Source organism: Protopterus annectens, chromosome 16.part0, assembly GCF_019279795.1.
Source record: "Protopterus annectens isolate FY-2018-M chromosome 16.part0, PAN1.0, whole genome shotgun sequence".
Classification (NCBI taxonomy): domain Eukaryota; kingdom Metazoa; phylum Chordata; order Ceratodontiformes; family Protopteridae; genus Protopterus; species Protopterus annectens.
This window is the reverse complement of record NC_056750.1, coordinates 408,854,057-408,881,693: the sequence shown is the minus strand read 5'-3', so window position 1 is coordinate 408,881,693 and position 27,637 is coordinate 408,854,057. Positions and strand designations below refer to the sequence as shown.

At 44.2% G+C, this 27,637-nt stretch overlaps 1 protein-coding gene across 3 annotated transcripts in view; it reads right to left on the bottom strand.

Moving 5' to 3' along the window:
• RC3H2 (ring finger and CCCH-type domains 2) overlaps window positions 1-27,637 on the bottom strand; it is a 2,406,224-nt gene that overhangs the window by 1,612,031 nt on the left and 766,556 nt on the right. For all 3 annotated transcript variants that reach the window (XM_044058310.1, XM_044058308.1, XM_044058309.1), the window contains exon 7: window positions 1,056-1,188. In XM_044058310.1, the coding sequence (XP_043914245.1) occupies window positions 1,056-1,188 (133 nt within the window). The remainder of the gene's footprint in view (window positions 1-1,055; window positions 1,189-27,637) is intronic.

Genomic DNA, 27,637 nt, shown 5'->3' with positions numbered 1-27,637 from the left:
GTTTGCAAAGGGCGATATCTGCCATGACAGGTGACAGCAAATTAGAGAAGCACTACCTGAGGATTAAGTAGCATCTTCCAGATTCACTCAGTGTCTAGTGCTTGCCCTTGGGACAAGCTTGATATCTGTTCCAACACTTTTTTTCTCTCTCTACAGGGGCATACCATGAGGTCTTACTGTGAAAGAGACCAGGCCAAAAATGAATATCAAACATAACTGCAGTTACAGTCATTACGACGAACATCTAAACAAATGAAGTCTATACTGTGGCAGGTTTAAATCTACTGCCTGCTTACTTTGGTAGCGATTTTTTTTTATCCGCTAAATCCAGAAGATGAAAAGTCTTGCCTCCACAACACAGCAGCCCCAGGGCATGCAGACATCAATCTCCTGATCTCTAAGAGGTTGACAAAACTGTTCTTCTGCTCCCTATAAATGGAAGGGGAGGGGGACCATGGCACTGAAATAACCTGACCACTTGGAATGAATGGAAATATGAAGACCTACAAATACACAAGGAAGGATGAATATCAAACTAAAAGCTGAGGAAAGCTAGACCACTTGTAAGAAAATGTGACACATTTGAAAGATAACTGCTGTACTAGAAACAGATCATCACCCACTGTTAAAAAAGTGAAAAAGATAAGGAGTAGTCAACCTACACACCACATTCAAATGGAAAATATGCAATGCGCGCACACGTGTGTGTGTGTGTGTGTGTGTGTGTGTGTGTGTGTGTGTGTGTGTGTGTGTGTGAGATCACGTTCAAACTGGGAGCGTGGGCTTAGATCACTAGTAGTGGAAGAGGAAAAAAAAGTGTTCTCAGCATATAGCTTAACAAGAACACACCCTCCCTGTATGCAATATATTATGCAGAAGCCTTTTCAATGCAAATTTTTGATTCAGTAATTCATGCAGCTGTGGTTTTAAACAGTTAATACCCTCCCTCTCTTCTCTGCCTCTCAGGGAGCTAGAATGTCTCTAGGTAGTGCTTAAATTCTTCCCAGATTCCTCCTCCATTTAAATGTACAGGAATAACCAATGCTAAAAAATACCTGGATTTGGATCAATGTTTGCCAGTAATTCCAGATGGGGCCTCAAGCGGTTTAAGTTAGCTGGATCTCCTGTTCTCTGCAGGACAATGGTCAGTTCTTGAACACTTTTTGCAAAGGATTCTGGTGACTGAAGCTGTAAAAAAATAAAAAAATTCATTGATCCAGTCAAGAGTAAACACAAATGCAAATTACTGTGATCTTTACAATTTAACATAAGACAAAACTCAACCACTTGAGTATGCAAGAGCAAATCCGTGGAACTCAATTTGCAGATAATTTTGAAATGATCATATCCCACTGCCTTTAAGTATTCATTCTGTTCATGCTCATAGGTGCGAACTAAGCTAAATGCCACTGGGGTCTTTTTAAGCCTAGCCATGCTTCCCACATCTGACAAGTTCTAGTACTCTTGTTAAGTACAAGCAAGAGCTTGGGAAATGTAACACTTACAAACAAGGGCCAGGGAGATGAACCATTGCCTGTGTTCATTAGAGACATAGGTGCTAAACCAGGGATGAATTTTCTGCTTCCCATCCAGATGTCAAAGTTCATTTGGATTGTGTCAGGGAGGAACTCTGCTTCACATTAATGGAGAACCTGTCCCACTGAAGTGTATTAACTAAGCAGAATAACATTAGTTGACCTACTCACAGAATCTAAGTACCCACTTTCCTTTGTCACTGGTGACCAAAAACACTAACATAGGGACCAGACACTGTATGACTTGACGTGATGGACAGCTGAAAAGCAGATTCCTTTTTGGCAGCTGCACAAACATGTGAGTCTGTAGAAGATCTATTGGGGGACATGACATCACAATCATTTGACAGGCGACAAAAAGTGACAGACAGCTTTCTGACAACAGCTACGTATGAGAAGTAGCTTAGACTGGTTAAATTACAATGGCCAAGTATCCGCTTTAGCCTTTCTTTTAAATATGTAACATTCTGCCTTCCTGCTCACCCTTTCTGAGCATTTCCCAGACCCTTCTGAATGCTAATCTGTTTTCCATCTTTGACAAAAGTTTGCATAAACTACTACTACCATTGCCAGGGATTCAGAGAGACATTTTCCATACCTGGTTGTCTCTACCCCATCACTTGTCCCTCCCGTTTAGAACAGATCCTCTACATCTCCCTGACATGAGCATGTCCACCCATATCATACCCTCTCTTGTTCATTTTATTACGTCAGAAAAGCTCCTGCTCCTCCACTCTGTGAAACTCTTCTCCCTCCATCTCAAGCACACTTTTTGACAGTTTTCTCTGAACAATTTTTGCACTTTGATGTCTTGTTCACTGTATGCCTCCCAGGACCATGGACAGTACAATGTTCGGACTGATCAGGGAGCCCAGTGAAGCACAAGCACTGAGTCTTCATTTGTGCAATGTACTTCCCAAAAACACACCCCAGTATTCCATTTGTTGCCGCCAATGTCCCTTCTTATGCTGCTCTTAGTGGTCCAAGGATCAGTACTCTTACATACTTTTTCCTGCTTTATTGCTATCTGTCATATTCTCTTCAGCTTATACTTCAGATCAGGGTTTTTGGGTCCAAAGTACAACACTTTGCATTTGCCTGTAATGAGCCTTGTCCGTGATCGCTCTGTCCTCTTGCTCAGCCTTTCCAAAACATACCTTAGCCTCTTGTCTCCATCATCCTCTGTGGACTTACCTTTACAAATTATTTAACTGGACTTCTTGGCCCTTACTTCCAACACTCATGCTCTATACCCATCAGAAGTATCCGATAATTCTCTACAAAATGACTACTAGAGCTGTAAGTAATCTCCCCAGTATCCAACTTCAAAAGCATGCTTAGCCAATGAAACTTCACCCTGGAAATCCTGGCTTTCAAATAAGACTGAAAGGGGACCCTGCACGCTATTTTATAAAATTAAATGACAAAGATGACAGTTTTCTAGGGAAAATGTTGGGCTATCTGTGAGGCATGTTTAACAGTGCTTTGTAAAAGCTCTCTGATAAGCCTATGAATCATTTGTGATCACCTCATACCAGTGCAATTATAAATGACTAAAACCTCACTAATACTGTTTGCATGGGGGAAAGAACATATACATAATAAAGCATTTCTGCAGGGGTGCAAGAGTTCCCTGCACTCCTGAATTGGGTGTGTTGTGGCCTCCCTTACATTTCTGCTACGCATATACACAAAATCTAACAAAATCAGCACAGGAAAAAGGGAAATCAGTGGTACATCAGCAACTAATCATTCAGGTGAAAAGCTGATGAGTCATGCTTACACAAACGAGTGTCATCCAAAACTACTTTACAAACTTAGCTCCCCTTTTATGCTACCTACATTATTCGACTTAAACCACATTCAACACCCTCTCATTAAGCAAATCTGTGGTGTTGCATTACTTTCTGATAAAATGTTCACATTCATTCCAAACATCTCTAAGTGTCAACTTAGGCATCTTCTACTCAAACCTTGAATCCTCTCAAACATCAATCCTTCAACCTATCCTATAATTATTCCAAAAGCTTAAATTAATTGTTGTAACATCCACTTTTTCCACCAGTTTAAATATCGTAAATCTACAGATTCCTTCACTACAGTAACATCTTTCAATCCCTTGCAACATTCTACAGTTTTTCCTCACTGTATTGTCATTTGGCTTGATTCATCCTTCTCATCAATGTCCTTTACACACAGCCCATCACTCTGGCTTCCTTTGTCTTATAAAGTATGTAGAAGTGTACACAATTCTCTAAACAATGCACCACAGCACCGTGCAGAAATCAAACTATCACCTCACAGCTCTGAATCAATGCACCTTGCATTGCAATCCAGCACTTGGCCAGCCTCAGCTACCTGCTTTACATAATGTCACCCAAGATTTACCTTTGAAATAATGTAGTTTACTACTCCTTTATGGGTCTCCCACACCCATGAAGCTCCTACCACAATGACTTGTTTCAAAGTACTTAAAAGCTTCCTGCATTAAAATCAGCCCGTCTCCTCTATTACCGCACCCCTCCAAACTTCTTAAATCCCACCATAAACTTTTTACTAACTAGGACTACTGACTCTACTTTTGATTCACCATTAAGCATTTCTCATTTAATCTGCCAGACACTTAGACATATCAGAGATGCATACATGAAATATGCATCCGAACATGGAACTTTTCTAACACTTCACGGAACGCTTTCTTTTGACAGTTTTCCTCTAACCAACACTCGATAGTATATCCTTTTAAGTCAATTTCTAGGTTAGAGTACCATTTTTAGAGCCCACCCCATATCTTTTTAACTTATATAAGGCACAAAAAAAATATTAAACCACCACCACCAATCCCAGAAGTGGAGCTTCTTTGGTCACAGTGGCTATTGGGGGTGAAAGGGTTTATGCAGAATTCTTGCAACCTATAAGTGGCAATGAATCAAACTGCCCAGCATGAACAGTGTCTTACGAACCCATGCTGCGATTCCTTCACAAAGGTGCCTGTCACAGGGTGCCAGACAAGCTTATGTACGAAAAATGAAATTAAATACTTTCCATAATGCTGTTGTTTTGTTCCACACAGTTTAACAGCTGAGTTACTGGACCTAAACTTGGTGCTTTTTTCAAAAGCCTGGATCCAGGGCTCTGACTCCCCACTACCCATAATTGCCTCTGGTCCCAGATTACCTCAGATCGAATTTGCCTGCTTGTGGCCATCATATCACCTAGTGAAAAACACAGGCTTAACAAACCAAACCTAAATTAACAAAAAAAAAAAAAAAAAAAAAAAAACAAACCAAACTGAGCAAGCTGTCAAAAAGTCCCTGGTCAGGTCTAACCAATTAGGTGGTAGCCAAAAAGTGACAATTTAGGATGGGTGAAGGCGAGAGGAAATACTGAACCAAATGGAACACGACAAAACAGATCTAGCTTTATGGTAAGTACATAACTTTCATATCATGTAGTCTTTTCTGCCCAAACCAACAGCTGGGACAGATACCAAGCTACCCAAAATCCTGGGTGATCTCATGGAGGGATATTCTGTACTACTGTGGAGCAGAAGGATGAAGAAGATCTAGACTGGGCACCCAACGTGTAATGCGATAAAAATGGTATGAATTGCAATACAAGCAGCAGCAGCACAAATGTCATGTACAGGAGCTCTAGCAAAGAACGGTGTGGAGGTTGCCACAGCTCTTAAGAGAGCCTTTGATTTGCCAGGTAAAGTTAATCCCATTTTATTATAAAAGAAATGCAGCTGGAAACCCACCAGGATAAGGTCACTTTGGAAACTCCTTGTCACAATTTAGTGTTTGAAAATAAAAGAAAATGCTTTTCTGGCTTTCTGTGTTTTATTTGTGTCATACCAAGAATAATAATGGATATCCACTAAATAGTATATTTCTCATTGTTTGAAAAATATTGAAAGAACACTGGCAGATAGAGTGTCTGAGTTTAGCTTCAGAGGTCACTTCAGGTAGAAAATGAGGATTAGTTTGTAAAGATACCCTAGCCTACTAAAACACAAGATAAGGAGGTCTGGAGAAGAATGCATGTAGCTCAGAAATCCTCCAAGCTAAAGTAATGGCTACTAAAAAGAGACTGTAAAAGTCCAATGAAGATCAGGCTCAAAGGCAGCCTTACTTAATGCCTATAACATGACAGTAATGTTCCATGGAAGGTCCGGATCTATGGCTGGAAGCTTTAGGAGAAAAGTTCTTTCAAAAAGGCTTTGGAAATTTTCAAGGAAGCAATGGAAGTTTGATTTTGACCCACATGGAAATTGCAGATGGTTGCTAACTACACTTTAAATGTTGTGAAACTAGAACCTTTCTGAAACAATTCTGTTAAGAAATCTAAAATGGATGGTGGTGGAGCTAACAAAGGGTACAACCTATAAAAGCCTATATGATGAATCATTTCCATTTGCTAAGGTAAACCTCCCTAGTATTTGTTTTTTGTGGGAACGGCAAACTATGAAAGACTGGAGAAGACAACCTGGCAACACTGGCCACCAGCAGAATTAGAGAAACCATGTGGTCAATTTCAGGGTTTTTATGTCTTAGTGAAGCTGACCAAACAGGTGAAACAGAAGGTCCACATGTGGATCCAATACCCGTGTAGGACACTTCAGATGAGACCAGAGAAAGGGGAATCAAACCTGCTGGAGCCAAAAGGACACAATGAGAATAAACTTTGCCTTGCATCTCACGGCTTTCTGAAGAAATCTGGTTATCAGAGTAAAAGGTGGAAAGGCGTACAAGAGAGATGGGGGCAAACAGTGGACCACAGCATCCCTTGGTGACTGTCCCTGTGGAGGAATCAAAGGAAAATAGCTGCATTTGCTGTTTAGATGAGAAATGAAAAGACTGAAGCAAGGCTGACCCCAATGACTGAAAATTACTGTCTCCACTGACTGATTGAGGGAATACTCATGGGACAGAATAGACCTACCCAGCTTGTCTGCTAGAATATGAAGTCCCAGGGATGTGGTATGCAATCAGAAAGTGTCACGTAGACAATTGCTCACTGTCACACTCTTATGGTTTCCAACACAACAGGTATGGACGAGTGCCTCCTTGATTGCTGATATACTAGATCACTGCCATGTTATCAGTCTGGATGGAAATCACACCCGCGGGGAAAGGAGTCCTGAAATGCCTGCAATGCTAGGGGGGCTGCCCTCATCTCCAAGACACTGATGTGAAGACATGCATCTACTGAGAACTATATGTTTTGAACGGTCTTCCTTTCGTAATATCCCTCTCAACCCAGAAGGAAGCGTCTGTGGTCACAGTAGCTATCAGGGGTGGTAGGGTGAATGGTCAACCACATGTTACTATTGGTGAGATCAACCACCAACAGATGTGGTTCCTGTACACTGGTGTGAGATATACTGATGCATAAAGGGGTTGCTACATCAAACACAATTGTACTGGAAGTGTCCACTGCGGGGCTTGCACGTAGAACCTTGCTTGAGGTACTTGTGTGATTGATGCAGTCATGGAGCCTAGTAGCTGAAGGACATCATTTCTTGGAGGACTGGGATGAGAAAGGACCTCTGAAACTATTTAACAGAGAGACAGAAATCTGGATTGTGGAAGTCTGGCGGAATAGTTGAGTCCAGGTGGCATTCTATGAACTCTATCATGTATGCCACTGCCAGCTGGCTTTTGGCAATGTTGATTGTAATTCCCAAGTATTGAAATAGATAGAACAAAAAGTCCCTACACTGAATAAGTAGCTACCTTGCTATCCTAGTATGATACAGTATGCATCCTGCAGGTCTGTCATCCTTCCTCAAAAGGAGGAAAAATGGAATAAACCGTGACTGCAAGTTTGTCCTTTTTACGCACTGGTTGAGCTAGCTTAGGCCCAGAATGGGTCTGAGGTCCCTGGCTTTCCTCAGAACCAAAATGAACCCTGAATGGACTCTCAATCCTCGCTGGTCTAGTAAAAACTCCTGAACGACTCGTTTTTCTAGCAAATTTGCACCTTCCACTGCTGGCAATTCCATCTGACTGGGTGGGATGTCAGGAATTCTCTTTCTTGACTGTGGAGGGGAAGGAAAGGGAATAACTTGGCCTCTGGCGAACATTCTCTACCATCAAAAATCTTGAGTGATAGCTGGTCAGGCTTGAGGGTAAAGAGATAAGCACCAGTTGACTGCCTCCAGAACGCAGCAGACAACTGTTGAGGAACACTGGAAGGATTTCTTGGGGAAAGGATCTCGAAACCCTTGATTTTGCGGTCTGCCTCTACCCCTGAGTCATGCTCAAAGTTATTTCCCCCCTCTGTTGGGGGGGGGTTATAATTCGACTGGTATACATGCAGTACAGTGACCACATACAGACTGAGGATGTACAATGAAACCTGTTAAAAAAAATCCCCCAGATGCCCTCTGGAAGATGTCTCCTTTGGAGATGTTGAGGAATTGATGAAGCAGAGAGATGTTGGTTCCCCAAAGCCCTCTCCCCAGAAGATTCTGTACTTTTTGAGGAAATTGGGTGCTGGCTTATCTACTTCCTGGGTGGTCTTGCCCTCTAATGAGTTAATAGACCTGGTCTCTCAGTGGACCTGGAAGGATCCCGATGTGGTGGAGCATATCCCGCGTAAACTGGACAAGATTATTGATTGCACCTAGAAATAAGTCCCATTGGAGGCAAGGGTTCCCTACAGATAACATGGTGGTTGTGCAGCTGCAAAGAAAGAGCTCTCAGAGGAGAGTTTGGCTGTTCATTCGTCTAACTGAGATTCTTGGGCGTTGGATATCGGGAGATGGACATATGCTTTGATGGACATATGCTTTAGTGACTTATGCAGTTTGAGCGTTGAGCTTCTTGGCCCATTTGACTTGTTTCCCAAGGGACTTAACCAAGGAACTGTCAGAATCCTCTTGGGTAATTTTTTCCTGTTGGCATCCAGAAATCAGTGGAGTCAGTGTTAGCTACCCTTAAGTCAATGACCAGCATGTCCATGCACTTGTTTTCTAATGTAGTGAAAGGCACAAGGGCAGCAGGCACCGGCATTGCTATCATTTGGCATACCTGGATGGTTACTTTGGCTGACACTCACTAATTGCAATATTTTGTGACTGCACACTAAAGGGCCACCTTAGTCAAGGAGACCCTCTCAGGCAATCTTCTTTCTCATATTCTTGCCATTAATTTTTTTAGTTTTCCACTGCTCCAATTCCCTTCCCCAGTGAAGGGTTAATCCCTCCCACTTAATATTTCTTCTCTCCTTGACAGTATCAGCTTTCTTCTAGAAGGCCTTCTGAAATTACCACATTTGTGAAACCCCTTCACTTCCAACACCCAAGGCTAGTGATTCTCCAGGTGATGCTCATTGCGGCACACACTTCACACACTGAACTAAGACACTGTGCTCGGCTTTGTAATGCCCAGGTAAACACCCACATCACACCCCATGCACTGAGTGCAGCCAACTTGAAAGATACAGGAAAAACACAAGAATGAAATGCTACTTACTCAGATTACTAAAAATGAATCCGCAGACAATGAACAGAGAGACTGCAAACTGTAAGAGGGTAATGACATCCCCACACAGAAAGTTCTCACAAATCAGCAGATATGCTGACTACTAAAACTGTACTATCCAAAGGCATTCTATAGTTAGTAACTCTAGGTAACAAACTAAGTAATGAAAACTTACGTCAATATATTGAGGAAAATGACAGGAAAAGTGCTAAAAAAGTCTAAAGCACCCTAATTCACCGAAGACCTAAACAAGTGTAACTTTTCAACTTCTAGTATCACAGAATAAACAAATGCCATTTGGCAAAGGTGTGCACCAATGACCAACAGCCTATAGCACAACTCTCCATAAACAGTGAAAGTAGTAACATTTCTTGTGGATAAGCCTTTGATAACAGCATTTTCCAGTAGGTGGCTAGTTGCCTGATGACACAAGACAATGTAGTTAGGAATCTACATGGAAAATCTTTAATACTGCTAAATCCCTTATTGCTTGTAACAAAGGACACAATATATATCTACCTTCCTGAATTCATGCAATTGTTTAAAGTATTCTTTTTTTTTGTTCTTGTTGTCTTCTCCCCACCCAGTCCTGTCAACCATCAATCTTTCTCCAATGGGACTAAGCCCATGAGCATTGTGCAGCGATAAGGAAACGTGATCATACTAACACCTTAGCAAAACATGCGAGTGAATGTTTGAATTTTAGAAGGTTTTCTTTTTTTGTATTAGATTCTGCAGATCCGATTCGTTTTATTGATGATTTTAACATTGTTTTAGAAATTAATGACCTGAAGTGGCAGACTGCTTTAAGGGCGGATCAAGTTCCCGGACTGAATGGCCACATTAATATAAAGTACATACTTAATTAAAAATAGATCGATTTACTAACATTCACTTCCTGTGTTCTATATTATAATACTTTCTTTTAAAATGTATTGTTCTGACTGATTGATAATGTAATTACCTTTAGTATAAAATGTACTGGGTGGGTCTTGTTCATTATCCTGCTCTGATAAAGTTCTTGTATTAAACAAATGAAAGCGCTTAACCTGCTTGGAGTGGCTGTTTTTTTTTTTTTTTTTGGGGGGGGGGGGGGGTTGGCATTTTTATTGTATTCAATTTATCTTTTTGGGCTTTTGCCATTGGTATTTTTTGTTTATTAAATTCCCTTTAAAAAACTGCTAGACTTGGGAATAAAAGGAAAAGGGTGATCCAAGGGCATACGAAAAGAAATAGCCAACAGATAAATTTTGATGGAAGAGTAAGAAAGGCCAGAAGACAATATCTCACAAAAATTATCAAGAACCAGATGTAGCCAGGCCTTAAAAGGGTCTTTGGACAGCACCAGCAACAAGATACCTTCCACTTAGACATACATGATTTTCTAATACCGGGGTTTTCTTTTTTTTTGTCTCCTTCATAACCTGCTTCATATCCTCAAAAAAGGAGCTTAAAAGAATCAAAATTCTAACATTCAAGCAGTCAACTGTAGAGATTTCAGGATGGGGTATATCAAACAACCTCTGTCATGTGCGAGTAAATCCAGCTTGTGGCAAGAGTCCTTGACCAGTTTCAAAAAAGAAGGAAGAACTACACTGGTGCCTGTGCCAAATGGCAGTCACCACCAATATAACTGGGGAGTCGTCCTGAACCATTAGGGGAGAAAAAAGACATTATGTACTCACTATAACGTTCCATCTGAGTAGTTCTACTTCATTTGTCTTCAACCTGTGGGTACCGGGATCTGTATCGGATCCGAGCCAGCAATTTCACTACCATCTGCTCTGAGCTCCAAGCTCCTCCCCTTACCCATAATACACCTCCACTATCTTCCAACCCCCAGATTGAGTTTGCTGCCACTTATACTGAGAACCCGACCAGAAAAAATACCTTGTGCACCTAAAACTTCAGCCAAACAGGCTGCCCATATGGTAAGACTTGGGGGAAGGAGAGAGGGACGGTTGAAGACAAATGAAGTTATGTGCTCACCAAAATGTTCCATCTGAGTAGTTCTTCTTTATCTGAAGTAGGTTACTTAATTTGATCTTCAACCTGTGAGACAGAGTCCCCAGCTACTAAAAACATCTGCGTGGCTCTCATGGAAGGATATTCCAGAGCACCACAGAACCAAAGGATGCTCTCCTTTGAGAGATCAAATCCAAATTATAGTGAGAAATAAAGGTATGAGATGAGGACCAAGTAGCTGCAGAACAAATATCAATGAGACTCTCGACTAAAAGGCCGCAGAAGTAGCCATTGACCTAGTTGAATGAGCTTTCACCTGACCCGGAGGAGAGAAACCTTTATCCTTATAGACCTGAAGGATGCACAAGGAGATCCACCTAGTGACGGTAACCTTGGAGATAGGTTTACACAAAAAGGGTTTAGAGAAGGACATAAACAATTGATCAGACTTACGAAAGGTTCTAGTCCTGTGTAAATAGAATCGTAGCTGTCTATGAACATCGAACAAGTGAAGTCTGTATTCCATTTTGTTAGCAAAATTTGGAAAGAAAACAGGTAAATGAATGGTTTGATTGATGTCAACCTGTGACTCTACTTTGGGAAGAAAGGAAGAACTGGTACGAAGGGAAAACTTGTCCTTATGGAAAATCATGTATGGAACTTTAAGATACAACGCTTGCAGTTTTGAAATCCTAGAAACGCTGCTTTCCTAGACAAAAACTTAAGATCTGTGGTTGCTTAAGGTTCAAATGGAGCGAACAACGCTTGAAGAACCACAGGAAAATCCCATGGGGGAATAGGATCTTTGACAGTATGGCGTAATAGGAAAGAACCTTTAATAAAAACTTTACAAAGTCTGGAAGAGGCTAGAGAAGCAGAATTCTCGCCTATATGAAAATGAGAGATGGCAGCTAGTTTAACTTTGATAGTAGAAGACCTCAGTTGTAGTGAAATCCTTTGTCTGGAGGCCTTGTCTGTTTTCTTAGTGGCAGAAAGTTTACAGAACTGGTTTTATCCGGCCAAATCATTTCTGCATCTGTACGGTTTGGATAATTGGTTTGGCTTCTGTCCTGTGTTTTAAATCAGATATACCGGTTGCTCAGGCTGCTGCAAGAGAGCCTGACCTACTGCCAGCTGTGATACTGAGAAAAGATGAGTTTATTCTCATTTTTTTGTCTGCATTTTGATTTAATATCTCTCTAATCTGTACAACTTTTTCCCCACCCACCCTCCTAGTTCTTGTTTTGGTCTTTTTGTCTTTGTGACTTTGAGTTGCCCGCCTCTGGTATTCAGTCGATACTGGACACTCCCGCCCAGTCGCATTACATCAGCTCATTCTACTGTTAACAGTGAGAACCTAGCAAAGGCCCACCCTTTTAACTTCTGCATACTGAATTCTCATTATCTTCTCCCTCTTCACTTTCCACAAAAATTTAAAAAAAAAAAGAAAAAAAAAAAAAAAGTTTCCTACATTTCCTGGAACTAGTGTAACAGAAGATACAGACTTGCTGTATCCTGGACTTTTTGTATGCTAGCGGTGCTCTTCAATTTTTTCCCTCAGATCTGCTAGTTCTCTGCTCTCCTGCAATTTTATTAGCCCATTAGTCTAGCACTTTAAAATACTCATGGTGCCAGAAAGTCTGCTATTCAAACTTTCCCTTAGAACTAGCTGGTTTGTCAGTAGTAGCACTAAAATCTGAATTCCTGTGACTAGCTCTTGCTATAAAAACCTGATGGAAAGCACTAGGAAGCCTTAAACTGATACAAGCACTCGACTCTCCTTGTTAATAAAGGAGAAATTGCAATTATAGGCTGTTTAGAGCCTACGATTAAAGTACCTTGCTAAGGTAAGGGGAAACAGCTCTTGTACTTGACAAAAGAAAAGTACAGTTTTGTACCTACCATAAATGTAGATGTCCGAACTGGATAGCATCTGCAGTCATAACAACTGGGTTGTCCTGTCGTCAGGCAGCCCTTCAGTCGGCCGGATTCCAAAGTCCGGGTCCGGCTTCGGCTGATGTCGCACTTCACCCGACGTCATCTCTGTTGGTCTTCGGGTATAAAGGCATCAGCCAACGCCATTTTCCTCAGTGTTTCTTGCCCCAGATGCCAGTAGCCCTCTTGAAGGCTAAAAATTTTGGATAAATGCCAATGTTTCCAAAAAGATAGTGGTAAACACACAAAATAAGCATGTATGTACATATATACAACAAATACACCATAAAAGACTCCCCCCCACCAGCTAGCTATTAGGAGGGTAAACACCCTAGGAGTACCACAGAGGGGAGGGAGGGAGGGTAATCCTGACTGCAGATGCTATCCAGTTCGGACATCTACATTTATGGTAGGTACAAAACTGTACTATGTCCTTCATGGATGCATCTGCAGTCATAACAACTGGGTAGAATACCATAGCCAACTAGGGGAGGAGGAAGAAACTAGATTATGGTGTGTTTAGGATCCCTTGCAGTACAGCAGTGGCAAACCCTGCTCGGGATCTGGAATATAGAGGCAAATTATAATGCTTGGCAAATGTATGCACGGAGGTCCAAGTAGCCGCCTCAATAATGTCTTTGGTTGCCACTCCTCGTAAAAGGCTGTGGTAGTGGCTGTTGCCCTTGTAGAATGAGGTCTTATGTTCTGTGGAATTGGTTTTCCATGGAAGGAGTAACAGAACCGTATGCAATTTCCTATCCATTTGGAGATTGTCTGTTTGGAAATAGCTTTTCCTTCCCTTCCTGTTGCATAGGCTACAAAAGCTGATCAGTTTTCTGCTACTTTTGTTCTGTCCAGGTAGTAGCGTAGCTGTCTATGTACATCCAAGGTATGCAGTATTCTTTCCCTCTGTTTTGTGGGTTGGGAAAGAAGGTAGGTAGGTGGATTGCCTGGTTTAAAGACACTCTGGATACCACCTTAGGCATAAATGTAGGATTAGTCCTCATGGACACTCTATCTTGATGGAAGATTAGGAAGGGTTGTACTGCCATTAGGGCCTGGAGTTCAGAAACCCTCCTGGCTGAGGTTATTGCCAGTAGGAAGGCGGTTTTCCACGATAGATGCTGTAGGTCTGCTGTTGCTGCTGGCTCAAAGGGTGATAGTGTCAACTTTTCTAGCACAAAGTTCAAGTCCCAAGCTGGTAATGGTGGTTTCCTTGGAGGTTTTACATTCTTGATTCCTCTGAGGAACTGTCTGAGTAATGGGTGTGAAAAACAGGTGGATCAAAGCTGTATTCTGCTGATATAGCTGATGCATGTATCTTGATGGAGGAGTAGGACAGGCCTGAATGTAGAAGTTCTGCCAGATACTCCAGAATGTTAGGCATATCTATGTTTGACACATCATTTCCTCTTTCAGTACTCCAAATGACAAACCTTTTCCATTTTCCTGCATAGTTCCTTCTTGTTGAAGGTCTGCGGGCTTCAAGAATAATGTCTTTAACTCTTTGGGAAAGTTCTGGATTAGCTGCTGCTATGTGATGTTCCATGCAGTCAGTTGCAGCGTTTTAGGTTTGGATGCATGATGCTGTAGTTGTTCTGAGTTAACATCAAAGGCATCAGGGGTATTGGCCACATATTGTTCTGAGACATGCTCCTGAGCAGTGGGTACCAGTGTTGTCTTGGCCAGTTTGGAGCTATTAGGATTATCCTTGGACGTTCTTCCTTGATTTTTAGTAATACCTTGTGTATCAAGGGAAGAGGTGGGAATGCATATGCTGTTAGGCCTTTCCAGCTGAAGGAGAGCGAATCCACTTTCCATGCTAGTGGGTGGAATGTCCTTGTGCAGAACTTTTGAGCTGGTGATTGAGAGGGAAGCAAATAGATCTATCTGAGGCATTCCCCATTTCTTTGAGATGGTCTTGAAGATGTCGGATGTAGCATCCATTCGTGGGCATCCGATGTGGTTCTGCTTAGTATGTCTGCTAGAGTATTTTCTTTTCCCGGTACAAATATTGCCTGTATCTGGATGTTGTAGCTGAGTGCCAGGTTCCACAGCTCCAAAGTCATTCTGCATAGGGGTATGAATGAGTGCCTCCCTGTTTGTTGATGTACCACATGACTGTGGTGTTGTCTGTCCTTATCATCAACTGGCCCTCTTTGAGAAATGGTCTGAAGTTTTGGATTGCCAGTTTTACTGCCAGCATTTCTTTTAGGTTGATGTGCAGGTGAAGTTGATCCTGCGTCCACAATCCTTGCACGCATTTGTCCAGCATGTGGGCCCCCATCCTAGGTCTGAAGCGTCTGTTGTGATGGTCTGGCTTGCTTGACATCTGCGAAAGGGTAGCCCTGGGTTTGACTGGCATGCTTGAGCCCACCATAGGAACTCCTGTTTTAAGCATGGAATTAGTGGAATTTCTGTTTCTAGGCTGTGCCTGTGTTGGGACCATAAATTCTTTAGGTACCACTGTAGTTTTCTCATATGTAGTCTGGCAAGTGGGACCAAGATTATGCATGATGCCATGAAGCCCAAGGCCTGCAGTACTTTTCTTGCTGTTACCTTGTTCTGTTTTGTAAGTGCCAAGAAGTAAAGAGGGAGTTCTCTTTGTTTTTCTTCAGTTAGGAAAGCCATTTGTTTTACTGTGTCCAATTCCGCCCAAGAATGTCCTTGTCTGGGATGGTATCAGCCTTGATTTTTGTAAATTGACTGTGTATCCCAGTGCTTGTAGCAAGTAAATGACCCTTTGTAAATCTGTTGTCAACTTGCTTTTGTTGTCCCCTTGTAGCAGGCAGTCGTCCAGGTATGGGTAAATTTGAATTCCCTGTAGTCTGCAGTGGGCGATTACTGATGCCAGGCATTTTGTGAATACTCTGGGCGCAGTAGATAAGCCAAAGGGCAATGCTGAGAATTGATAATGCTCTGATCCTGCAAGAAATCTGAGGTATCTTCTGCAGATTGGTCGAATGGGGACGTGCAGGTATGCCTCCTTGAGATCTAGAGTTACCAGCCAACACTCCTTGCCCAGCATGGGAAGAAGTTGCTGTAGGGTCAGCATTTTGAATTTTGGGACAATGATGTATGTATTTAAGGTGGACAGGTCGAGAATAGGTCTCCAACTTTTTCCTTTCTTGGAACTAGGAATAGTCTTGAGTAGAATCCCTTTCCTTGTTCTGTTGTTGGCACTCTTTCCACAGCTCTCATGTTTGCTAACTGCATTATCTGTTGTAGAGCCTCTGTTTTTGATTTGGAGGTAGATTTGGCATTCCTCTTTTGACTGGTAAAGTGTGGAAGTGGAACCGGTAACCTTGATCTATGGTTTGTAAAATCCACTTGTCTTTTGTGATATAGTGCCAGTTCTTTGAAAATAAGGTTAATTTGCCGCCTAATGGAGCTGCTATTTGTTCCCTGGTAGGCGGTTTTAGAGTTAAGTCACTGTGGCTGTGTTGTTGTAGTGGCAGTGGTTGTGTCTGTGCCTCTGTTGTTACCTTGCCACTGTCGTCCTCTGTAGGCACCTCCTCTGGATTGGTTTCTGCCTCTGGAACGTCTATTCCTGCCCCTTTGGGATCTTGTGGAGTCAGGAAAGGACCAATTTTTGGCAGGCCAGTTCCTGCTAAACCTTGGGGTTGGACCTGCAAGAAATCTTTAACCGTTTGAACAGATTTTGCCTTTTCTTCCATTTTCTTCATTACCTGCTGGGCAGGTGTACCAAACAAGCTGGTCTTATCCATAGGAGCATCTAATAACTTGGCTTTAACATGATCCGGTAAAGCTTGTTCCTTTAGCCATGCATGCCTTCTTATCACTGTGCCAGTCATGGCTGATCTAAATGAAGCCTCCAGTGCATCATAGCCACATTTTAAGGAATGGTTACTAACCTGTTGTATGTTATTTACCATTTCTAATACCTATTTCTTATCAATTGATTCATCAGAGGATAGCTTTTTGTTAACTGATCAAGCATAAACTCTTGGTATTGTATCATGTGAAACTGACAGTTTAAAGCTCTAGCTGAGAGAGTAGCTGAAGTGTAAACTTTTTGCCCCATCTGTCTAAAGACCTGGCTTCCCTTTCAGAAGGAATAGGGTTTTTAGCTGTGGTCGCGACTACTGCCTTGGGACCCTGGGATATAGTTTCGGGTCTGCAAGTGGGGCCTTGTAAAGGTGGTGATGAGTGTCTGGTACCCTGTAAAATCTGTCTGGTTTGGCAGGGGCTGGAGGTAAAGAATCTGGTGCAGAGCAGACATCATTGAAGGCATCATCCACTACAGAGAGCACAGGAGGTATAGCTAAGGGCCTGTGTTGTGGAAGGTGCAGAAAGGTTCTAAGTCTTTTTCTGGAGTCTGAGAAATCCTGCTGCTGCCATTGGAACTGCTCTGCATGGCATGTAAGGTTTCCCCAAAGGAAAATTCTTCTGGTGGGGAGGCAGCTGGAATGGATTCTTCAGCATCTGAGTCTTCAAAATTGGAGAAAGGAGCCTCTGGCTGGTCTGTTATGTCTGATTCATCAGCAGAATCATCAGAGGACACAGGCTCGGGGGGCTCTGCCCTAGGTCTCTTCTCTGGGGGCTGAGAGGCCCTGTCTGGGTGAGATTGAGATCCCCTAATTAATGAAATTAAATCTTCTGCCAGGGTAAGCATTTGTGAACTAGAAGAGGGCCGTGTTGTAGGGGGTTTAGCAGGCACTGTTCTAGTAGTTTTGGCTGCTTTGGCCCTGGCAAAGGCCTTAATGGACATGGCTGCTGGAGGCCTAGCAGCACCACGTGCTGGGGTAGACACATCCAAGGGAATGGTGTCTGATAAGTCAGTGGCAACCACCGTAGTGGATAAAATTTCTGAGGCCGATTCAAGAGAAGTAGCAGGGGCCTCAGTGGTAGTGATAGATTCTGCTGTATTTTGATCAGCTTTCGGGGTTTCGGCGAAAACCGATACACTCGCGGTTTGCTTAACCATGGTTTCGGCCGAAACCGCGGACCATGAGTGTCGGTCTTTATCTTTGCGTTTTTAGCAGTTTGGGTAGTCGGAGGATCCGGCGGCATAATATACGCAAAATCAGAACCGAAAAACTGTTCAGCAAACTCCGACCGGCGCCTAAGCGTTCGTCGGTTGAAAGAAGCACAGGCCGAACAGGCTGCTACGTCGTGGGCTGGGCCTAAACAAGGCAGACAGTAAGAGTGGAAATCCTTATGAGGTATTTGTTTCCCACAGGTTAAACAATTATTAACTTTTTCTGACATCGGCTGAGGCAAGAAAGAGTCCCCAGCGGGTACTTAGCTTTAGAAGTCTTGAGTAGTATTCGGTAGAAGTAATCTCTGGATCCGACCGACCGGCACTTGCGAACAGCTTCTGCTTCGGGCGCCACGCGGCAAGAAAGACTGAGGAAAATGGCGTCGGCTGATGCCTTTATACCCGAAGACCAACAGAGATGACGTCGGGTGAAGTGCGACATCAGCCGAAGCCGGACCCGGACTTTGGAATCCGGCCGACTGAAGGGCTGCCTGACGACAGGACAACCCAGTTGTTATGACTGCAGATGCATCCATGAAGGACATCAATGAACTAGGGATGTCCAATGGTCAGCTACCGGTGATCTCTCCTGTCCACCTAGTGAATATGGGCATACTGGGCAATGCAGCAATCGCCTCATGTACACAGACAACCCTCTCCTCCTACCAACCAACACTACAATCTGCGAGAGATGCACTTACATAGCCAAACTGGAAGCAAAGCTCTCTCCATCCAAGATTGTACTAGACAGTCAAGAGGAGAAGGTTAACACTGCACTACACCTCAAGCAACACATTGCCCTTCAAAACTCACACTTCCAACATCCACACATAGTAACACTAAACCCACTTATGCAGAGGCCCTTAAGATTAACCTAACCAAGCAACAAGGACCTCCGAAGCTGAAACGCAAACAAACACCGATCACAACCAAAGTGTTGCATAGCTCACAACATCAGTGTGCCACCCAACAAACAGCCCCTAAGGCAAGACAACATGCCCAACACTTTAGTCATAGCTGACTCTATAGTCAGGCACACTGATGTCTCACTCACCAGGCTGAACAAGGAGAAAATTAGTTAGCTGCCTGTCGGGTGCCAGGATCCACCACATCACGCATGCACTCAAGTCACCCCACAAGTACAAATATGACTCTGTCATTGTTCATGTTGGAGTGAATGACTTGAGACGTACTTGAGACGTACCTCACTGGACTACATGAAGAGAGACATGGAAGAGATCTCAGATCATGTGGCCCACGCAGGTATGACCCTAGCCCTGAGTAGCAACCTGCCTTCGCCCAGAATTATACCACAGTATAAGGACAAAATGATTGACTTCAGCAACTGGCAAAGTTTCTGGTGTTATTCAAAGGGGATCCAGTATCTGTCTGCCTGGGATGACATGGTTGACAGACCACGATGCTTTGCCAGAGATGGTCTGCACCTGTTGCCTCTGGGATTCAGAATAATGACTAAGGCTCTTGCCATCCCTATAGTGCCTATTTTAGGCAAGGCTCAAAGGATAAAATCACCACTGTGACAGATATAAGAATGCAAAATCTGAAGGTAATGCTACTCAATGCTAGAAGTCTAAACCTCAAAATGCACTCACTCGAGGCACTTCTAAATATGGAGAACATCGATATCCGTGCAGCAACTGAGACCTAGATGAAGGCTACAGACAGCACCCCTGCAATATCAGGCTACAACTCTTAACACACTTTTCGGCCATCAAACCAGGACTGAAACACTAAAGACAGAGGAGTGTCCATATTCACCAGGGATATTCACATCTCCAGGCTAGTTGCCCAACACAATGCATCTGAAATTCTACAGGTACAATTAATACTAGGTAAGACTGCATTCCAAATTGTAGCTTACTACAGATCCCCCACCATGCCCCTTTCTAAACATACTGAAAAATATTAAGATAGAACCACACACTCTAATACTTGGTGATTTCAACTACCCTGCCATTAACTGGGAAAACTATATGGGCACCAACACCTTAGTCCAACAGTTCTTGGAATTCATAAATCCCAATGCTCTGGATCAACTAATCCATAGTCAAACCAGGGGCACAAATGTCCTAGACCTGGTCATTACCAACATGGGAGATCGATGCTCCATGCCAGTGGTCACCCCCTCGTTGGTCAGGTCTGACCATAAGCTAATCACCCTTTAAGTCCACATCCCACACCCCAGTAGGGAAACCTCAAAATAAACCTTCTCCAAAGCTAACTTCATGCTACTCAAGTCAGAAGTGGCAAACTTCATGACACCCATGCAGACTAGAACTGAAAGTTCGACTGCTGAATCCTACACTAAGGCAGTATACGAGCACATCCACTCATGCATGAATCGTGCCATTCCAAATAGAACCAAGATGCTCTGCTCAAAAAAAAAAAAAAAAAAAAGCCAATCTGGTGGTCCCCTGCCATAAACAAACTATGCAACAGAACTGTTGCAGAAAAGGGGAAAATCCCAAGATGCAAAATACTCCTTTACCAGCCTCAGTAAGAAGCTGAGATCCCTCATAAAATCCTCCAAAGCTAGTTACGAAAATAAAAATTGCCAAAGATTCCATGGACAACCACAAGGCATTCTATTAGTTATGTCAAGAATCTAAACGGCAATGCTCAGATCTGTTCTGAGCTACAACAGAATGGCATTAAATATACTGATCCCAAAGATATTGCCAATATCCTGGCAGATCGATTTAATGCCAACTTCAGCCCCCCCTCTCACCCCCTAAAGGGCCCAGCTCAATGCCAAAAGATTGCCAAATTCCAGTAATCACGGCCACAAAGGTAAAAAAAATGCATTCCCCAAAGCTAAGAATACAGGATCCATGGGACGAGACGACATCCCGGGCTGTGTACTACATGATCTACAAATTGAACTGGCACCTCACCTAAGTGTCATGTTTAATCATAGCCTCCCCTCAGGCTTCGTGCCCAATGAGTGGCACACAGCTACAGTTATTCCACTCCACAAGGAGGGATCCACCTTGGATCCCGGGAACTATCGTCCCATCAGTCTGACGAGCCTGATCTGCAAAGCCATCAAACGCATCATCATGGAACTTGTAAGCAAAGACATTGGCAACCTTCTAACACTGGACCCCACCCAGTTTGGTTTTGTAAAGGGCCGATCTTGTCTCCTCAACCTGACTGACTTCTTTGAATCAGTATCCAGAGCCGTGGATGAGGGCAAGGCAGTCCACACAGCCTATCTGGACCTCGCCAAGGCCTTTGACATCATCCCTAACTCGGGAATCACAGATAAACTTACTAAGCTGGGCATTAATCACTACGTCACTCGATGGGTTGCCAACTGGCTTACTGACAGAACCCACACTGTAAAAGTAGCCGACTCAAAATCCAGCTCCAGACAAGTGACAAGTGGAATACCTCAGGGTTCAGTCCTGGGACCGTTCTCATTTGGCATCTACTTCTCTGAAGTACAGGCCAGCACTAAGGGTCTCTGGCTAACAAAGTTTGCAGATGACTGCAAACTAGGAGCCATTACTGAATCCCCAAATGATGTGGATATTCTACAAAAGGGCCTTAAAGAAATAAATGCCTGGTGCCAGAGCCATGGGCTCATGCTCAATGCCAAGAAATGCATAGTTATCCCCTTTGGGAAAAAACATGTACCCACGAATTACCACATAAGTGGCAGTACACTAAACACCAAAAGTGTGATAAGGGACTTAGGGACACAAGTGGACAGTGGTCTCACCTTTGATAACCACATCGCCACAACAGTCAAGAAATCCTTCTTTGTGGCACACCTCATCATTAAGGGCTTTTCATCCATTGTCCCACTGTACTCATCCCTCATTAGACCCATTAAAGAGTACAATGCCCAGTTTGGTATGTACCTCACAAGGCATCTGCAACAACTGGAAAGGCCACAGAAATACCTCACTAAACGAATCACAAGCCTAAAGCAGATGACCTATGCTGACCATCTAAATGAACTCCAGCTATGCTCTGTCGCATATCGCCTGCTCAGAGGCGATCTTTGCTTAACATACAAGGCCATGTCAAACCCAGAGATGTTGGACATGCTACACAAAGAAATCCCAATCCCTCAGAGCCACATGCTCCGGGGATCTAAACCTGGTCATCACAATGAACAAAATATGATGGAGGGATAGGTTTCTGATCCAGAGACTCCACATACTCTGGAATAGACTACTCATACATGTCAAGCTGAGCGCCTCTTCGGCCCTCTTCAAAAAGAACCTTGACGATTGGATGGGAGATAAGAAATTCACCCCAGGGATCACGTCAATCACCCTGTTAGACAGGGGACCAGGGAAGTAATAGCCAGGGAATTGCTATGGCTAGGCTTGTATAGGCCCTAGGGCCGATAGCCTAGTAACAACCTATGAGCTAGCTCCTTGTTGAAAAATATTTGCGAAAAAATCAAGAATGGCTGAAACAGGAGCCATGAAAGGGTCTAAACTCCTTTGAGAAGCCCAAAAGGAAAAACGTTTCCATTTGCTATGATAAACTTTCCTGGTGGAAGACTTATGAGCTGCCACCAGAATAGACCTGACTGAAGAAGATAATCCACGAGTCCTAGCAATTAGGGAAACTGGAGCAGCCAAGCCGTGAGCTTCAAACTGTCCAGACTTGGATGGGGAACTCCCGAGGGGTGTGAGATGAGATCCTGAATGGGATCCAAGATGGAGCCAGAAGATGAGACCAAAGGAAGGAAACCATACCTAGCGAGGCCAAAACAGGGCAATGAGGATCACTTTGCTCCCCAGTCGACAAGCTTTCTGTAGAAACCTCGGAATAACAGGTATGGGAGGATATGCATACAGAAGACCGGGAGGCCAAGCATTGACTAGAGCATTTCTGCGGGACTCCCCCAGCTGGGGGTTCACATTGAAGAACTCACTGCACTTCGCGCTGGAAGGAGATGCAAAGAGATCGCAGCAAGGCTGACCCCACTCCAGAAATATCTACTCCACTACTTAAGGATTCAGAGACCACTCGTAAGGCATTAGTATAGTCCGACAACATGTCCTCTAGGATGTTGGACCATTCCAGAACATGCGCTGCTGCCAGAAAGCGACCGGTGGAGATTGCCTATACCCAAACTCTCATAGCCTCGTGACAAAGGGGGTAAGATCTGGTCCATCCCTGTTTGTTGACATACCAGACCACTGACATTTTGTCTGACTGAACTGCAATGGTTCTTAGAGGAAGAAAGGCATCAAGGGTCTGCAACGCCAAAAGGACCGCCCTCATCTCCAAAGCGTTTACATGCAAACTGGTCTACATAGAGGACCACAGGCCTTGGACTGTCCTGCCCGAACAATTCTCCCCCACCACCCAGGTTGGGAGGCATGCGTGGTCACAAAAAGGTCGTCCTTCCAGAATTTCCGGAGAATGCATCCACCAAACAAGGGACGACCTGCGGACTTGACTGAGATGTACTGGATGAGACAACGGAAGATCCAACAGGGATGATTGAACCGCTAGAGTCCAGTGTAGTACTCGTTTGTGTAACCGGGCACACGCAAGAAGCGTTATGGTTGCTGCCATAGAACCTAGGGCCCTCAACCGATTCTTCCGAGGGAAGTTGATAACGGTAGATGAAGGTAACATGCATCCTTAGGTTTCAAACTCTCTCCGTGGTCAGGAAGATGTTTGACTGTAGTGTGCCTGTCTGTGCCGCTATGCAGTCTACCACCCGGACAGGGCTCAGAAGAGATTTGGATGCGTTGATTGTAATTCCTAAGTGGAGTGCAAGCTTTTGGAAATTATCCCTGGTTTAGCAAAGTAGACGCTTGGTGGGAGCAGTAAGGAGCCAATCGTCCAGGTAAGGGTAGACCTGAATTCCCTGAAGCCTCAGGTGAGCCGCTACTACTGTCATCACTTTGACGAACACCCTGGGGGTTGTGGTGATACCACAGGGTAGGGCTTGAAACTGGTAATGACTGACTCCTAGCCGGAAGCAGAGGAACCTCCTGGAGCTTCTGTGCATTGTTATGTGATAGTAGGCATCCCAGAGCTCAAACAAGCACATCCAGTCACTCACTTGCAGGTATGGCATGATGGGACTGTAAGGTGACCATCCGGAACTTTTCTTTGGCAACTGACAGGTTCAGGGTAGATAAATCCAGACTGGGCCTTAAGTCCCCCATTTTCTTTGGCACCAAAAAGAACTTGGAGTAGATGCCTGATCCAGACTAATCTGGGGGGACGGGTTCGATGGCTCGTTTCTCTAGCAGCTTGGAAATTTCCAGTGCTACTGCCTCCCTTTGCGTAGGTGGCACGTCCAGGAGGCGTTTGAGAGGTTTGGGAACCACTACAAATGGGATTGAGTATCCTCTGGAAATTATCTGAAGCACCCAGTGCTCTGATGTTACAGACTCCCATGCTGCCGGGCAACCCCTCAGGGTTGCTGCGGGGGCTTGTCCAAGAATGATTCTAGAGACCCAAAATTCCTCGGACATCCTCTGTTTCTGGGTCGACTTCTATCCTATCCCTTAGAAGAGCCCTGAGTGTCCCAAGAATACTGACACTTCCAGAATCGCATCTTCTTTTGCCCTCGCTGATTCCAGGAAAAGGATCTTTGATGGTTCGAGAAGTGGATTCCGACGGTAGACAGTGTCTACCCCTCTTTCTCACTCTGGAAGAAGGTGTCTCTGACAGTCTTAACAAAGAGGGTAGAACCACTATAAGGGGCGTTAGCAAAAGATGCCTTGAAGGGTTCCAAGAACTGACAATCTGAGCCTGGCGTTATGCCTCATGGACACGCTGGACCCAGCTGCCCTAGCCGCTCCTTCAGTAGCATATGAGAGGAGTCGCATGGACGTGTTGGAAACCGCTGTCAAAGTGGCCATCCTCACAGAGAATGTGTCTCTGTCCTCCTGCAACATAGACTTTGAGGGAGACTCAGCCAGTTTCTTTACCAGGTCACACTGTAGTCTAGTAATGGGAGCCAGGTAGTTCAGCACCCTGACGGAAAAGGTCACCCACGCATAAACCCACTTCCCTAAGCAGTCCATTATCCTAAACTCTCTGTCAGGAAAATGAACAGAGGAACTCTCCTGGGCTAGTTCCTTTTTGGTGGCTGCTGCTACCCCACCATAGCGTCTACAGGGGACCTTTGTTCCACGCTGGTCGGGGGGGGGGGGCCTCAAAATTTTGTCTGGTCGTTTTGGGATTTGTTCCATGGTGTCAGGCTTCTTCCAAGCCCACAAGGTGACCAGGTCCACCAAAGGATCTGCGGGAGGGGACACTCAGGAAGTAGATGGGCCTGTGCCGAAAGCCTCCAGGAACATGGATTCGTAAGAGGAAATTTTTAGGATGGACCAACCTCCCAGCTATTGTAGGATTTCCATGATGTCTCCAAAGGAAACATCCTCGGGAGGTGATCTGGAGGAACCTTCCCCATCATCCAAATCCGTGTCCTTGGTGAGGGACTAGGGGGGGGGGGGTCCAAGTGCCTCCAAATACATGTATGCTTGAGAGGCACATCTCCAGTGGGGATCTCTGGGGAAAACTCGCAAGCCACTTGTTCATCAGGGGGAACTGCCTGGGTCTCCTCGAGCATGGGCTGTCCCTCAGGTAAAATGATGGGATTCCACGCAAAGCCAAAGGAGTCGGGGCGGAGTCCGAGGAAATAGTCAAGGGACTCGATCCAGTGGAGAGAACCCTTTTTACCACGCCGAACACCAAGGGAGAACATGCTTCCTGGGCCACCAATAAGGAAACCGCTCTCCATGGATCTGACACAAGAATCGGAGCCGGGCCCAAAGTGAATGGAGCTCCGAGGGGGACTTGGCCCAACAACGTTGGAGCCAATGGAAAAAAAAAGTTCCACTCCCTCGGAGCCGACACCCGAAGCAGAAGAGGAGGCAGCCGCCTCTGTGGTAGGTAGAAGGCCTTTCAAGGCTAACTTGGCCCGTCTATCCTTGACAGCCCGCGGGTTGTAACCTGCACAAATGGCAGAATCGGTGTTAAAATGGGCTACACCCAAACACATCACACAAACAGTGTGGCCATCAGCTGATGACAATTTGTGGCCACACTCTGTGCACCTCCTGAAGACCGGCTTAGGATAGTACAGTTGTGCACACTTACCATAAATGTAGATGTTCGACTGTATTCACTGTTGCAGTCATTACATTTGGGTAATCCTGCTAGCAGGTTGGCCTAAGCCGGCCTGAATTCCAAAGTCTTGGGTCCTGTGTCGGCTGCTGTCGCCCCCTCCCTGACGTCAGTTCGTCAGGGGTATAAAAGAAGCGTCCGACGTCATTTTCTTCAGTTTTCTTGTCCCAGATGTCAGTTGCCCCTTAAAAGGGTAGCCAAATTATATATATATATATATATATATAAAACAACAAATGCACCAATATAAATTTTATCTTCAACTATAAGCAAATATACCACATAGGTTGTATAAATCAGAGAAGGAAAGATAAGATCCATTGAAAAAAGCGGGATGGTGGGTGGGTAACCTGGACTGCAACAATGAATACACTCGAACATCTACATTTACGGTAAGTGTACACAACTGTACTATGTTCTTCGTGTTTCACTGTTGCAGTCATTACATTTGGTTAGAGTCCCAAATCTATGGTTGGAAGGCTGGAGCTAAACAGCATTAGGAGCGGCTATGAGGCCCTGCAGAACTGCAGTGGCAAAGCCTGCTCTGGATTTAGAGTAGAATGGCAGATGATAATGCTTTGTAAAGGTGTGCACTGAACTCCAAGTAGCTGCCTCTAAATTGTCTCTGGTTGGAACTCCCCCGAGAAAAGCTGCTTAAGTGGCTGCAGCTCTGGTGGAATGTGGCCATGGTGTGAATAGCATAAATGAATGCAGTGGCCTATCCACTTTGAGATAGTCTGCTTTGAAATAGCCTTTCCTTGTGATCCTGCAGCATATGCCACTAGTAATTCCTCTGTCTTCCTCAAAGCTTTGGTCCTTTCCAAGTAGAATCTAAGCTGCCTGTTTACAACTAAAGAGTGCAGAATTCTCTCCCCCTTGTTCTGTGGATTTGGATAAAAAGTTGGCAGATGAATAGTTTGGTTAAGAGCCACACTGGACACTACTTTAGGCATAAATGTTTGGTTTGCTCTGAGAGAGACCCTGTCTGGATAAAAAATGATAAAGGGCTCCAGAGCCATGAGCGCCTGTAGCTCTGAAACTCTTCTTGCTGAAGTAATTGCTAGTAGCAGAGATGTTTTCCAAGGTAAAACTTTATATTAACAGTAGCCACTGGCTCAAAAGGAGGCAGGGTGAGCTTTTCCAAGACACAGTTGAGGTCCCATGCAGGTATTGGCGATCTCCTTGAAGGCCTTACATTTTTGGCTCCTCTGAGGTACTGCTTTAATAAAGGGTGAGAAAAAGTTGGTGGCTCTGTATTGTAATGAGCCGAAATGGCAGAGGCATGAATTTTAATTGATGAAAAGGATAGGCCTTTGTCCAGCATCTCAGTTAAGTATTGCAAAATCTGAGGAATATTTGGTACAGTTGTATCAGTTCCTTCTGCCTGGTTCCAAGCACAGAATCTCTTCCATTTTCCAGCATAAGACTTTCTAGTATTAGGCCTTCTGGCTTCCAGAAAGACATCCATCACAGCTTTGCTGAGAGGTGTTTTTTGTATGACTACATTATCCGCCATGCTGCCAGGTTTAATGTCCTGAGTTGGCTGTGCAGAATCTGATTGTTTTGCT